Source organism: Callospermophilus lateralis, chromosome 2 (assembly GCF_048772815.1).
Source record: "Callospermophilus lateralis isolate mCalLat2 chromosome 2, mCalLat2.hap1, whole genome shotgun sequence".
NCBI classification, from domain to species: Eukaryota; Metazoa; Chordata; class Mammalia; order Rodentia; family Sciuridae; genus Callospermophilus; species Callospermophilus lateralis.
The window spans coordinates 101923508-101938175 of NC_135306.1; the positions used below are offsets into that span (position 1 = coordinate 101923508).

The 14668-nt window shown below is 39.6% G+C and overlaps 1 protein-coding gene across 5 annotated transcripts; it reads left to right on the forward strand.

Annotated features, from left to right (window-relative positions):
• The first annotated feature begins 8271 nt into the window (after positions 1–8271).
• Acrv1 (acrosomal vesicle protein 1) lies at positions 8272–14399 on the forward strand. Of its 5 annotated transcripts, XM_076843586.2 has the most exons (7): positions 8272–8323; positions 9649–9717; positions 9922–10011; positions 10057–10212; positions 10981–11001; positions 11917–12036; positions 14275–14399. In XM_076843586.2, exons 1-7 carry the CDS (start codon positions 8272–8274, stop codon positions 14397–14399), a joined length of 633 nt encoding a protein of 210 aa, XP_076699701.1. The 5 variants fall into 5 exon arrangements, with proteins under 5 accessions (XP_076699701.1, XP_076699698.1, XP_076699697.1 ...); XM_076843583.2 differs by lacking the exon at positions 10981–11001 and adding an exon at positions 10298–10398 and having other exon boundaries at positions 9649–9845; positions 9900–10084; XM_076843582.2 differs by lacking the exon at positions 10981–11001 and adding an exon at positions 10365–10398 and having other exon boundaries at positions 9649–9845; positions 9945–10229.
• The last annotated feature ends 269 nt before the right edge of the window (positions 14400–14668 follow it).

A 14668-nucleotide genomic window follows, 5' to 3' on the forward strand; every position in this document is an offset into this window, starting at 1 on the left:
CTCATAAGCCAACACAGGCCAGCCCCCAACATACCAATGGTTAAGCCATATTTATGTAAAGCTGGTGCCCTTTACTCACATAATTCCTAGTGCATCATTTGTCATACCCTTGACTTGATTTATCACCGAGAGACAAATGTCTATGGACAGCCAAACTTATGAATAGACCTGTCCTTTCCAGGGTTGATGAAATGACCTAGGGAACTAATTGTTCTAAAAAGTCTAAAAAAGCCCCTGCAGATGTGTCTAACCAGATCTGTGCATGCTACACTACTGGCAGAGCTATAAAGCCATTGAAGCTCATCTGGAGAAGCCATATCAAATTTTTATTTCACATTTATGCAAAAGCCTGAGAGAAACTTTGCTGATAGGATCCTTATGTTGACTTCACTGACTAGAAAACTCTGGACATTGACAAGCATTCTGAATCTTCCCACAGAAAATGCTGAGGTGAATCCGTCGGAACACCCCGAGTTTTACCCTTGAGAACCACTGGTGCAAATTTATCTCTGGCCTGCTGCTTGGTGAAACATTGCTTCTAAGTCTATTTCCCACTCATTCTGCCTCTCTCTGGGATTATGTGATAACTTATAGTTAAATTATAGGCAATAACATATTGTACACAATTCCTGTTTATTTTCAGCTGGAAAAAAATTCTTTCAAAAAATCCACTCTGTAGGTTTGCTTCAAAATGACCTACAGGGGTGGCTGGAACAGTGAGAGGGATAGAGATAAAATAAGCTTAGTTATTTATGTATAATTATTGAAACTGTGTGGAAGGCATGGGAAAGGTTCCCTTACTTTTTGTATATGTGTGAAACTTTCCACATATAGAAAAAATAAGGGAGGAGGAGAAAGCCCACATGAGCAATGACTTACTTCAGAGATGGTGGAAAATATGTGTATTTCAATATGTGTGTGCATAAGGCACAGTTAATAGCTTAACTGTTTTCGAATTATAAAGGTCTCCTGCAGCTTCACAAGCAGACATGTAGGTCCTACACCCTCAAGTGCTGTTGGTTTAATGCTATGCTGTCAGCATCTTGAAATTCTTGATAATTTTTTAACAAAGGACCCTAATCTTCACATTGCTCTGAGTCCCACAAATGATGTCGCCAGCCCTGCATAGACCTTGTCTTTCAGTCCCCTTAGGAGTATCCTCATCTAATATTTAAAAATTTGATTTCTGAAACCAGGTTTGAGGAATTCCCAAAGTCTGGCCACTGACTTCAAGTATGTAGCTCCTCACTTTTTTACACTCTTTGCTACTTGACAAGTAGATTAACAAAAATTTTTTCTTTCTCCTCTTATTTTCAGTATTATAATGATAAAAGTAGTGAACTACAACACTTGGCCCCAGCACAGCACAGGCAGCCTCTGCCTTTGATTACAGGGAAAGAATCAGGATCTTTATATCTGACAGTTGCTGGTGAGTACAGTCACAATAATGTAACCTCCGTATAACTGGCTTATAGATCTAGTCACCGTGAAGGTCCTCATCATGGTGCCTCTGATTGAGTTTCCATAAGTGGAAAACATACATTTGATTCTATCATGAATTGAATCAACAATGACTTATAGCACTGCTTTCTTGGAAAGAATTGGGAAGTAAGCAAAAACACTCCATTCCATTCTACATTCCTGATGTGCTACCAGTGTTTTATGTCTCAAAAATGTTTGCCAGATGCTAATGGCATGGTGAAGAAAAGGAGTTGATAACCATATGTGTTGAAAGAGAGACAAAGAGAGGGAGGGAGGGAGAAAAGAGTGTATGCTAGTTAGAATTTGATTGTAAGCAGTCTACTGGAAATGTCCCTTCTACTTTCTGACTACTTCTGCCTTTCCAAGGGAACCTTGTGGAATAGGAATTGATAGTGAAATTGTAAAAAACTTAATTCTAGCTCCTCTTAATCTCTATGAAATTCTGCCTTATCCATTTTTTGGTCTCTGTGCTCTTGGATGTAACCAGCTTTTAACCAGTTTTTGTTTTGGAATTGAGGGGAATTGAGGCCAGGGATGCTTAACTACTGAGGCCAGGGATGCTTAACTACTGAGACACATCCCCAGCCCTTTTTAAATTTTATTTAGAAACAACGTCTTGCTTAGGGCCTCACTAAGTTGCTGAGGCTGGCTTTGAACTCATGATCCTCGTGCCTCAGCCTCCTGAGCCGCTGTGATTACAGGCATGCAACACTGCGCCCAGCTATAGCCAGCTTCTTTACTCTCAGCTCCAGTCCAACCCGCATGCCTCCCTGGATATGACTTCCTAAAACAGCTGCAATCCTTTTACTCTCCATTTCAAACTCTTCACTGGTCCACTGGTCCTCAGCTTGGCATTCAAGACTCTCCCCCAATGGCACTCACTTTATATCCAGTCCTCCCAACCTTATATTCCAGAAGTATCACAATCTTCCAATAGTAACAACCAAAACCAGTTCCAGACATTGCCAAATACCTGCTGGAGGGGAAAATCATCCCCAGGTGAGAACAACTGTAGCATCCCATTCCAAATGCCACTTTTATAAAAAATTTTTCTTGATATTCTTTTTTCATCCCCTTGCCCTCAATATTTCATTTTTATCTTAATCTCCCTTATATGATTGAATCCATATTCTGCTTTCCTATTCTTTTGAACAGGTATTTCCTTTTGTTCCTTTTTACAGTATCTTGCTCTCATTGGGAGACAACAGAGTATAATTTAAAAGAAATCAAAACAAGAAAATACCTTAGACTCTGAAATTGCTATTTGATCATGCATTAGAGTCTCGGAGCTGTCACTTATTTGCTGTGTCATCTTGGAGGGAAATTTTAATGTCTTTTATTCTTCCTTCATCTGTTAAAAGGGGGATAAACTGTTAAAGTGAAGATGAAGAAATTAGGCAATCATTTTTAGAACATCACCCTGCCGAAGCTGGTGCCTAAAAAGGGTTTGAGCAACCAATGTCTCCCTAATCTCTGGGAAAATGGCACTCATTCCTGAGTTCCTGATACCAGTGCATGGGAGGGACCAATGTGTATACACAGGTCAGGGTGACGAAGCAGTGGGTAGAAGATGACAGCAGCTGGCCTCAAGCAGCTGAGGGGATCTGTAGCGCTGATAGACTCCGCCTCCCTCCAATCACCTTCCTGGTCACTTTTGCAGAAGGTGTGACCCTGGAATGCCTCCAGTACACATTATCACCAATCACAGAGAATTTGGGAGTCATGAGAAATATCTGCTGTGAAATCAAGATAAACTAAATTAACATATAACTTCACAGAATCTCATTTTCTCTGTAAGATAGGGTTAATATATGCCTCACAGTGTTAACAAACTGTAAAGTGTCGGGTAAACAAATTAAATATTTATCATAATTATTAACAGAATTTAAACCCTAAAGGGAAGCAGAAGCTTAATGCTTAATGACTACTCTTTACAAGAGCCTACCACATGCCAGACGTTGTGCTGGGTTCCCCTGCACTGCTCCATTTACTCCTCAGAAGCCTGAGCGAGAGGAATGGAGATCAGACTCATTCTACAAACAAGGGCACTCAGGCTCAGAGAGGGAAAATCTCTCACAGAGGTCATACAACCAGAGCCAGCAGAGTTGAAATCTGAATAATGCCCTTTCTGTTGTAACTTAGTGCCAGGAAAAGCCATCATAGTGGGGATGGAACTAGTGGAGGAATCTACACTGGAACAACTTATGCTCCTTCAATTTCTTTCCTTCTCTCCAGCTAGTCTGGCTCCAAATCAGACAAATTACAGAGAGAAAGCTCTCCTTGTCATAGACTTCCAGAAGATTCTGGGTGCAGAATGACCAGTAGTCTCAGTCTACACTCTTAGGAGGTCAGGAAGGGATTCCATTGAGCAAGTTGTAGGAGGCAAATGAAGTAGGAGTTCCTCTATTAAACTTGTCCTGGTTTCTCTAAATTTCAGGTGATTAAGTAATATCCATATGGGCGTATCATGCTAATTAAGGTCTGAAGCCCTCTCCCAGATCCCAGCCACTATACCCAACACTCATACCCGTCTTTCCAAGCTCATTCTTATAAGTTATCACTATTTTAATTCATCCATCTTAGGCATGAGTCTCTCTGAGAAGAGATATTTGAACCATTCATTCACTTATGATTAAGTTTAACTATTCATTGCTTTCAAATGTGATAATTTGTATTCACTTGATGTATATCTATTTTAAAGGGCTTTATGTCATATAACTGACAGCTGCTTGAAATGATGAAAAATTAGATGTATGGTAATGTACACTGTTTAAAGTCCATCTTTCCATCAATGGTCATTTCCATAGAGAGGAGCTCTGATATCTCTGATATTTCCATTTAACAGCCTAACTAAATACCTGCATTATTCAAGTTTCAACAAAGATTTAGTTAATTGTTTGTGTGTTATTTGTCATGAAAGTTAGAAATCAAAGAATGTTTCTCTACTTAATAAAACTGCAAAGAGAATTTAAAAAAGAAAAACTCCCTAAATGATAGGACTTGGGGACCATTTGGATTGGTGAACACATTTATGTGTGGGGAAAGTGGCATAATCAGAGAGAGAATGAAAGAATGGAAGCTCTGTGTGGCCACCCCAGACCCTGCCCTATGTCTCTTCCATTGGGTGTTCCCTGAGTTATATCCTTTATAATAAACTGGTCATTCACTACCTGAATTCTTTGAGTCATTCTAGAAAATCATCAAAACTGTGAGGTGACCTAAGGAACAGAAAGTGAGGCTGTTTCTGTGAGACAAAAGGTATGCACACTGCCCCTGAGATAAGTAAAATTCTAAGAATAACCCTAAAGACTTATCCATGTACCATTCATCCCTGTGGTTGGTGGAAGCAGCAAATATGACATTATTCTCATTATTATGTGAGGGGAAGATTATCTGTGGGGCTTAATGTGATCACATGAACCCTTTCAAAGCAGACAGTTCTTAAGATGATGGCAAAAGGAGAAATTGAAGATTAGCGGCTGGGGTTGTGGCTCTATGGTAGTGAACTAATCTGGCATGTGTGAGGCATTGGGTTCAATCCTCAGCACCACATAAAAATAAATAAATAAAATAAAGGTATTGTGTCCATCTACAACTAAAAAAAATTTTAAAAATAAATCAAAGATTAAAATTTTCTAACTTTGAAGATGGAAAGGTCAAAGGAGAAGCATATGAATGGTCTCCAAAGGCTGAGAGAAACCTGAGGCTATCAGTCAGCAAAAAGCACAAACAAAAACAAAAACAAAAAAACAGGGACTTAGGCCTACAGCTCCAAGGACATAAATTCTGCCAACAATCTGAATGATTTTAGAAGTGGATTCTTCTCCCTAGCCATGCATGGTGGTGTATGCCTATAATGCCAGACTCTGAAGTCTGAGATAGGAGAGTCCCAAACTCAGAATTGGCAATTTAGCAAAACACTGACTCGAAATAAAAAAGGGCTCAGATTTAGCTCAGTGGAAGAACACCCCTGGTTTCAATAGTAGTATAAAAAAAAAGAAAGAAAGAAAGAAAGAGAGAGTAGATTCTTCCCCAGAATCTTTAGGTAAGAATCAAGGCAGACCTGAAGACATCTTAATTTTGGCTTCTGACTCATTAGCCAGAGAATCCAGATGAGTCTTAGAACTAGAAAAAAAGTGAGCATTGTTTTAATCTGCTATTTTTTTTTGCAATTTGTAACACAATGATAGAAAAATTATTACACACCTACCACCTTGATGGCATCTGGATGTGATGCCTGAGATTAGGCTGCCATCTTGTGACAATGAACAAAAAGAACAAGGGAAGGGGCAAAAGAGTTTCAGAAAGTTGTCTTTCACATTGAGATGTCTGACCCTTTGTAAGAAACTGGCTACCTTCAGACTTACAATGTGAGAGAACAAACCCTTATTGTGATCACATGAATCCTTTCAAAGGACTGGTATCCCATTATTTGTAGGAGATCACTTCTATCTAATACAGGAATTCATTTGTTTTGAGACTTTGGTTTTCTGAAAAGATCTCTATTCTGTTCTCAATTTAAACTGAGTAAAGAAATGTTTGGGTTGAATAATTTTACTCATTTTTTTTAAATTTCATTTTTTTAAAACTTTCCTATGTAACGTTTTAAGAAATATAGAGCTGTTACTTTTTCCTGATTCTTTCCATAGATACTATTTTTCTTTCTTTAAACTTTTAAGAGTTTCTCTTTGTACCTTGTAGTGGGAAACCATATCACTAAAAATATAATACATAAAGATTTTCATCTGCTTCTAGTTTCTAGGGCCACAGTGATACTTCTATTTTGGCTTTTCAGATCAGAGGCTTTTCTAAAATGTCTGGTAATCCTTGACCATGTATTCACATTAGATGTCCTAAATTTGCCCCCAGACATGTGTGGGCTCATCAGGAACTAATGTTTCATTTTAGCATATTCAGGTACCCAAACCTATAGGATCTTTCCTTTGGAACCATCCAGTTTCTCCAGGAAAGAATGTACTGATCTCTTGCCTAAGTGTATAGGAGTTGTTAGAATTCGACTATCAGTATTCAAGGAGCTGTGAAGAGAATGGAACCAGGAGATCATCCCATTTAATATTCAGACAATTTAATATTCAGGCAACTCAATCATCCCTTCATTCAGAAAAAAAAAATAAGAATTATTAAGTTACTATGATGTGAAAGCATGCTGCCAGGTACTGGAGCTACAGTAATGATTGAGACAGTGTCCTTGCTTTCCAGGGGTTTAGACTCAGAAGGGAAGACAAACATTAAACAAATAATTACAGTAGTGATATATATATCTATTCTAGAACCAATATTCAATGGCACATATAACAAAGTTGAGGGAAGTCATCCATGAATGACTTGAGGATCTTCACTCAGTATGGCAGCCAGGAATATTTAGGTTTGGCAATGCAAATTATCCATGCCTCTCCCAGGACAATAGATTGCCCAATGTACCTGACCTTTATCTCTGATCTACTAGGAAAATCCCTCATAGTAGCTCCGGAGATGGGCATAACCTGTTGGAAACTGAACAGCCCCAACTTTAATCTTTTTTGGTGAAGAACAGTCTATGGAAGGCCTTTGATGTTTCCCGATACAAAAAAAGCAAGCAAGGGCTCCAATGCCAGAGTCTAGAAGCTTGGTCCATCTGATCCGCTTGCCTGTCCTGGCCCCGCTTTTGAAACTACTTTCTGTGTCCAGTGGTGTTTTCATCATTCTATTTTTCCTAGCTTTTATTTCTCAGCCAGCCCATTCTACCAAGGGGAACACCATTTCCACTGCCTGCATGGGCCTCAGGTGAGACAAAGTGGTTCAAGAGATCTGGGAAGAGAAGAAGCAGGAGATGGGAGTTAAGAGGAGTTCTGCCACACCCTCCACTCACTCCAGAATTCCAGCTTTATACCAGGTGGACACCTCACTGCACTCATATTCTCAGCTTGGCTACCTCCTTGACAGAAGTTACAGATCAAGATATGGCTTTCAATTATCCCTTGCTCATCCCTTTATTCTCCCCCTTTCTGTGTAAACTCTCCTCAGTTACCTATTTGAGTTTTCAATTTGCTTCCTGCCAAAACTATGACTGAAATAGGTCTATATGAAAAGACTATTTACACTAGTAAGGGGGATAAGGAAATTAAAAAAAAAAAAAAGTGGAGCATCCAGGTTTCAGCAACAGTGTAAATCATTATTATCCCAAGGCAGAAGGGGTCAGTAAAAGGAAAACATGTTACTATAGGCTGGTTGAAAACACTACTGTGGCAAGAATAGAAAAAATAGTCCTCTTTCTCTACTTCCTTCCCTTTCTCCCCTCCAATCTTCCATTGGTTAAATTCAATATGAAGAAAATACCAACCAGTACTCAAGTAATGAAGTCAACAGAGATGAACCTCCTGGGGTACAAATCAGGGCAAGAAAGGCTGATTTAGAGAATCAAACAGAAAATAAGCAGCCCACCACACCTCGTTGTCAAGAATACTTAAAAGAGACATTTTTTAAAAATTTATTACAAAGAATATATGTATTTTGGCAATACTTTTTTTCTTTTTTAAGATAGGGCAGATAGCCCCAACATAAAAAATACTAGTCTTCACTAGTGGAAATTTCCTTGAATTATTAAGGGTCAACTTGCCTAGACAGGCCACATGAGGACCTCAGAGCACAACCCATTGTGAGGAATCATGGGTTGTTCCTGAGGTTCTAGAATTCCCAGAAGCTCTGATTCAGTATTGGGAGCTCCTGCTCACAGTTTCTTTACAGCTCTTGGGTGCCCCACACTAGAGGCCCTTCTTTTTCTAAATCCAGATGAACCAATTAATCTTACTAATGAGTTTTCATCTGCTTGGATCTGTTAGAGGTGAGTCTTCTCTGTTAGCTTGGGTATGTAAGGGGCCACCTTTAAGGCGTTTTTGCCCTTGAAGAAGTAAGACCAGTCTCCTAGTTACCCAAATCAGAATTAAGAGTAATTAGACAGACTATCTCTGAGAGCTCCTGAACCAGTTGATTTCTCCTAGTTATGGCTTTATAGTCAGAGGGCATGTTCCTATTCCTATTTCATTTAGCTATTCAACATTTGTGCCTGATGTTCTGTGAGACAGGAGAACAGGCCTAGGAGCTCAGCACAAGTTCAGCAAAGGTTTGTTCCCATCAATTGAGTGCAAGGGATCCTTGTATACTTAAGGTGCCAAGCAAAGCTATAATGAGATAGGAAGGTGATGTGCCCAGAAAACTATCTCAGAACACACAGGGCTTTGGGCCAGAAACCTTATAAGCCTTTCCTTCATGGCTATGTTCATCCATCCAGTTTCTGTATTTTCTCTTTCAGGATTCCCTATTTATGGAGGGCTGCCTCCTACAAGAGAAGAGATTTATGAGCTCTGTGCTGTTTGTGAAGTGACACAGTTTAATACTAGCTTTCAGAAATTTTGCTTTTTGCCTTTTAGACTTTCACAAAGTTGACTCAGAAACAAAGATACCCAGCCACTAGATGGTTGTTATGTGCTAGTCATGTAGTGAAGTAATAAACTATAAACTCTAAGAATGATTAAAAAATTAGCATATTTTCCAAACCTGTTTCTTATGTTAGAAGCATCTCTTATTTAAAAATTTTGTGAAGTATTAAAGAATCAGCTGGGCAGATATTTATGTAACAAAATTTTAAAACAAAAATCTACCAAAAGCCTTATCAAATCAAATCTTACCTTTTTTGTTTTTATTTTTGGGTACCGGGGATTGAACTCAGGGACACTTGACCACTGAACCATGTCCTCAGCCCTATTTTGTACTTGGTGCCTCGCTTTTGCTGAGGCTGGCTTTGAACTTGGGATCCTCCTGCTTCAGCCTCCCGAGCTGCTGGGATTACAGGCGTGTGCCACCGTGCCTGGCTCCTTCAGGTGCTTTTGATGCATGGATGAGTGAATCCCCCCACCCCCATGGAGTTCTTAATATACCTTAAAATTTTTTCCTTTAATCCCAGAGGAGGTTTCTGTGTTTTTATTAAATACCTCCATCCTCCCGCTCTCTTGGGTTAGTTGACTTCCCCCCAACACCTGCACTATCTTCAAGTAACTGATTTAGACCTACAAGAAACTTAGGAGTCTCCATTTGTCTCAAAACATGGAAAAGTAACCTCTACCCCACTCTCACCTTCTCCATTTCTCTTCTGTTCCTTCTCCATCCCAGGAGCACCAGATCAGCCTGATGAGCCCCTGGGCTCAATGGATCATCAAGCTCCAGTTCAGCAACTTTCAAGTGAATACTTTTCACTTGCAAACCCTTCAGATGTTGATGCTTTATATGATACTTCTTCAGGTGAGACTGTTTTAAGTGAGCATGGTTCCAGCGAGCATAGTGAAGGGGAGCACACTTCTGGTGAACATGTTGAGAGCGAGCATGCAAGTGAACATGTAAGCGAGCACACTTCAGGTGAACAGCCTTCAGGTGAAAAGTCATCAGGTGAACATGCTTCCAGTGAACAGCCTTCAGGTGAACATGCTTCCGGTGAACAGCCTTCAGGTGAACAGCCTTCAGGTGAACATCCTTCAGGTGAACACACTTCAAGTGAACAGCCTTCAGGAGAACAACCTGCAGGAGAACAACCTGTAGGAGAACAGCCTTCGGGAGAACAGCCTTCGGGAGAGCAGCCTTCGGGAGAACAGCCTTCGGGAGAACAGCCTTCCGGAGAGCAGCCTTCGGGAGAGCAGCCTTCGGGAGAACAGCCTTCGGGAGAACAGCCTTCAGGAGAACGTGGTTCAGGTGAACAGGTTTCACGTGAACATATTTCCAGCGAACAGATGACACGTGAACATATTGCCACTGAGCACACTTCAGGTGAAGCACCTTCAGGCGAAGTGTCTGCAGGTGAAAAGTCCTCAGGTGAACCGTCTTCAGCTGAACAGCTTTCAAGTACACCATTTGCAAGCACATCTCCAGGTGAGCCAAAGTAGCTTCAAGTGGGGAGTGGGGAACACATCAGGAGAACCCAATTTTAGGGAAGAAGTATTAAAGAAGCAACCATTAACACTTCACAAATAGCTCTCACAAAGGTTTTCTAGGTCTCTGCACAATACCAAAAGTCTGTTCCAGGTTTATGGGGCCCTGAAAGCCACACAATTTGCAGGACCCTCTTTAAGAACAATTATACAAATACAAAATGCCAGTTGCCCTTCCAATTACATTCTCCATAAGATATTCTGAATATAAATGCCCAATGACTCCCCTAGAAGCAGCTCATGAAAATGCAAAGTTCTGAAGACTAACAGAATATGAAGCATGCAGAGACAAAAATTAGTTCTGTTAGAGACAAAAATTAGTTCCCAGAACTACTTAAAAGGGGTTGGTCAAGGAAGGAAAATAAGTTTGATGCCTCAAGTTAATAACAGACATAAAATGCCTCATATTTCACCCCATTGCATAAGCATTATTATTCCAAACTTTCAGATGGGAGAAGCAAGGCAAAAATAATATGCCCAATGTTACATGGCTAGAAATTGGCAATGGTGGATTCAAACTTAGGCCTATCTTCAACTCAGGAGGGCCAGGTAGGAGGATCCCCAGATTGAGGCCAGCTGGGACAACTTAGCAAGAGTACTCTATCTCAAAATAAAATAAAAAGGGCTGGAGATAATTAGTTCAGTGGTTGAGGGTCCCTGAATTCAACCTCCATATTGCAAATACACACACGTTAGGTCTGTTTAAAGCACAATTTTTTTTTTGTCCCTTTCCTTACTTTATGCTTCCTGAACTAGGAGATTATAAACAGAGACAATGAAAAGAGGTAACATGTAAATATTTCAGCAACCTTTAACAAGGTCAATTTGAGAGGATGGGGTTGTAACAATGGGTTTGATCTTCAGCAACACATAAAATAAATAAAAGTTATTGTGTCCATTTATAGCTAAAAAAATATTTTAAAATAAATTTAAAAAGAAAAGAACAAGGCCAATTTGAAAATGGAAAATAACGTAGACTCTTTACAAGGTTTGCAACAATACTCTAAAAGAGCTTATTAGTTGGTCAAATTTGAATCCAAATGTTTGTGCTTTGTGAGAGTATGACAAGAAGCAGGAAAAGGAGCCAGTCACATGACAACATGCTCCTATCAGGTAAGACATGACAAAAAGGCATCTAATTATAAACATCTAGTAAGCCAATAAGGATATGGACTATAGTAAAAGTCAGTATTAGATAAACTTGGGATTCATCAGCAATGAAGGTCATCGATGAAGCAATACGAAATGAAAGGAATTTCCTCTAGAATAGAGAATATCCTCTATCAAACACAAATCCCTCAGATCCCAACAAGAATTAAGAAATTAATTTTGTATCCAGGCTACTTATAACTCATCGTCTCTCCCAGATGTGTGACACACCATCTTTCCTACGCCCATTCCCCCTCCCTCCCCATCTGATCCGTATGGGAATTTCATCAGGCTTATCTTAAAATTTCAGGCACAATGTTAAGTTGCTACACATGCGCTTATATGACTGAGCAAGGAAAATGCCTTCGTGGTGAAGGAGTCTGCACCACTCAGAATTCCCAGCAGTGCATGCTAAAGAAGATCTTTGAAGGTATGAAGGGACCTCTAAAGGCAGTCTTTGCCAGAGAATACATTAACCAACTTATATACTAATACAGGGCAGTTGGAGAGGGCAGTGGTCTAGGAGAGGGATCAGGAACTTGGAGATTCAGAAGAACCTCATGCTTTTAAGGATTAAGAATAGAATCCCAAGTACTGATGGGGAGGTAGAGACTCTTCCCAACAGGTCTTAATGATCTTAAAAGGAGGCAGGGAGATTGGCTCCCTTTCTATTTTAAAGAAATGTTGTGTGTTGCCCTTTAGACCACTGAGACATTGACTGTAAGCTCAGGACTGTGGTTTGTTTTTTTCATGGCTTATGTTCCTTGAACCTAGTACAATGTTCAGCACATGGCAGGCATTTAGCGAATACTATATGAATAAACTTAATAAACATTTGTCTACAAATCTATGTCCACAGGTTGCCAAAACTAAGTATATTCCCACATCTCTCTACCCTTATACTCACTCCTCATCCCCAAAATGAGATCTTGGATACTTCCATCCCATGATCATTGCCTAACTCTGTCAGTTGTCTGGTTAGAAATACCATTTTGCCCACAATTCTACAATGTGTGCATTCATCCACCATCACTTAAGAAACATTAATGACACATACCATGGGTCCTTACCGAAAAATGAATCAAATATAGACTATGTACAAATAGATTATGGTTCAATGTAAGAAACAGGAAACAATATTGCAAAGGAACAATTGGTAAATATCTTAAGGCAGAAAAGCACTGGGTGCTCACAAGGGAAGGAGAGATTAGAGGTGCAGAGAAATTAGGAAGAAAGTAGTTTTCAGAAAAAGCTTGTAAGATGTGGGCCAGTAAAGTGACTGCTAATGGGAATGGAATGACTTTTGGGGGTGATAAAAATATTCTAAAATTAGTGATGATGCTTGAATTCTGTGAATATACTAAACAATACTGTGTTATTCATTTTAAAAGGATAAATTTATGGCACATGCATTATACTTCATCCTTACATAGTTACTTTTTGTGTTGCTCTAAGAGCACCTGAAATCTATACAACCTTAGCAAATTTCTAGTACATACTATTGTATTTTTCTAATTAATTTATTTAACTAGGTATATATAACAGCAGAATACATTTTGATTCATTATACACAATTGCAGCAAAACTTTTCATTTCCCTGGTTATACACAATGTAGTGTCGCACTATATGTGCAGTCATACATGTACCTAGGGTAATGATATCCATCTCATTCCACCATCTTTCCTACGCCCATTCCCCCTCCCTCCCCTTTGTCCAATCAAAGTTCCTCCATTTTCCCCATTCCACCCATCTCCCACTTATCAGTATCCCACTTATCAGAGAGAACATTCAGCCTTTGGTTTTTGGGGATTGGGTTACTTCGCTTAGCATGATATTCTCCAACTCTACTCAATTACCTGCAAATGCCATAATTTTAATCTCTTTTAATGCTGAGTAATATTCCATCGGTATATATACCACAGTTTCTTTATCCATTCATTTATTGAAGGACATCTAGGTTGCATACTACAATATTTACTACAGTCAGCATATTGTATATTAGATTTGTAGACTTCTTCATTAACATAACTTCAACTTTTTACACTTTGATCTATTATCTCCCCTTTTCTACCTCAAGTCCCAACACTCCCACTCCTTGTTCCTGGTAACCACTATTCAACTCTTGGCATCTATGTTTTCAACTTTTTTTTTTTTGCATAAACAAATGAGATTATGCAGTTCAAAAAGAGAGAGAAAGAAGTCATCAGCACTATGTAAATACAGAGGGGTCAAGTCCTGAGAAGGGCAGCAGAATGACTAGAACTTAAGTACCCTTTCAGAATAGTGGAGTAATGAATCAGAGTGTCTTGGGGCCAGATATAAGCAGGATTAGGTTGACGACAGTCAACTCTCTGGAGAAGTTTGTGGGGAAATGATAGTAGAGGAGAGTAGCATGGTCAAGAGAAAGATTTCTTTGTTTTATCTTTTTGAGTTGGGGAAACTTGAGCATGTTTGTAAACCAGAAAGGTAAGCAAGAGAGAGGAACAAACTGAAAATACAAGGAGTGTGCAACTGATGGTGAAAGATCCCAGAGGAGGAAGATAGAAGGGAAAGGGGAGAAAAATACACACACGGGGGTGGTAGCCAGCCCTTCATGAGGGCATCATGAATAAAGGTATGAATAAAGGAAGGTTTCTGTTAATTCCAGTCTGTCTTTACTCCTTTCAGGTGGAAAACTCCAATTCATGGTTCAAGGGTGTGAGAACATGTGCCCATCTATGAACCTTTTCTCTCATGGAACGAGGATGCAGATTATATGCTGTCGGAATCAACCTTTCTGCAACAAGGTCTAGAAGACTGGGCCTCTGCTTTTTGCTCTGACTCAGGCAGCAAAAAGCCTTTACCATCGTACTTGGCTCAATTTATATTATATCACTATAGCATCAACGACTTATCACATCTGCTTCTGCCTGAGCATCAGACAGGATGCTCAAATATCTTTCCTATTCATGCCTTACCCATTCTTTGTCCTCTGTCTTCCCCCTTACTCTCTCAATATTCCAAATTTTCTTTTTTCAATAAAACCCTCATGGTAGAGAACATGAGATCCAGACAGATTTCT

Bases quoted from the DNA above. Each gene is read 5' to 3' on its own strand.
- Acrv1 (XM_076843582.2), top strand. From the start codon at position 8,272: ATGAACCAATTAATCTTACTAATGAGTTTTCATCTGCTTGGATCTGTT. The intron at 9,846-9,944 runs GTTGAGAGCGAG...TCCAGTGAACAG, and splicing joins AGCACACTTCTGGTGAACAT to CCTTCAGGTGAACATGCTTC. The intron at 12,037-14,274 runs GTATGAAGGGAC...TACTCCTTTCAG, and splicing joins GCTAAAGAAGATCTTTGAAG to GTGGAAAACTCCAATTCATG.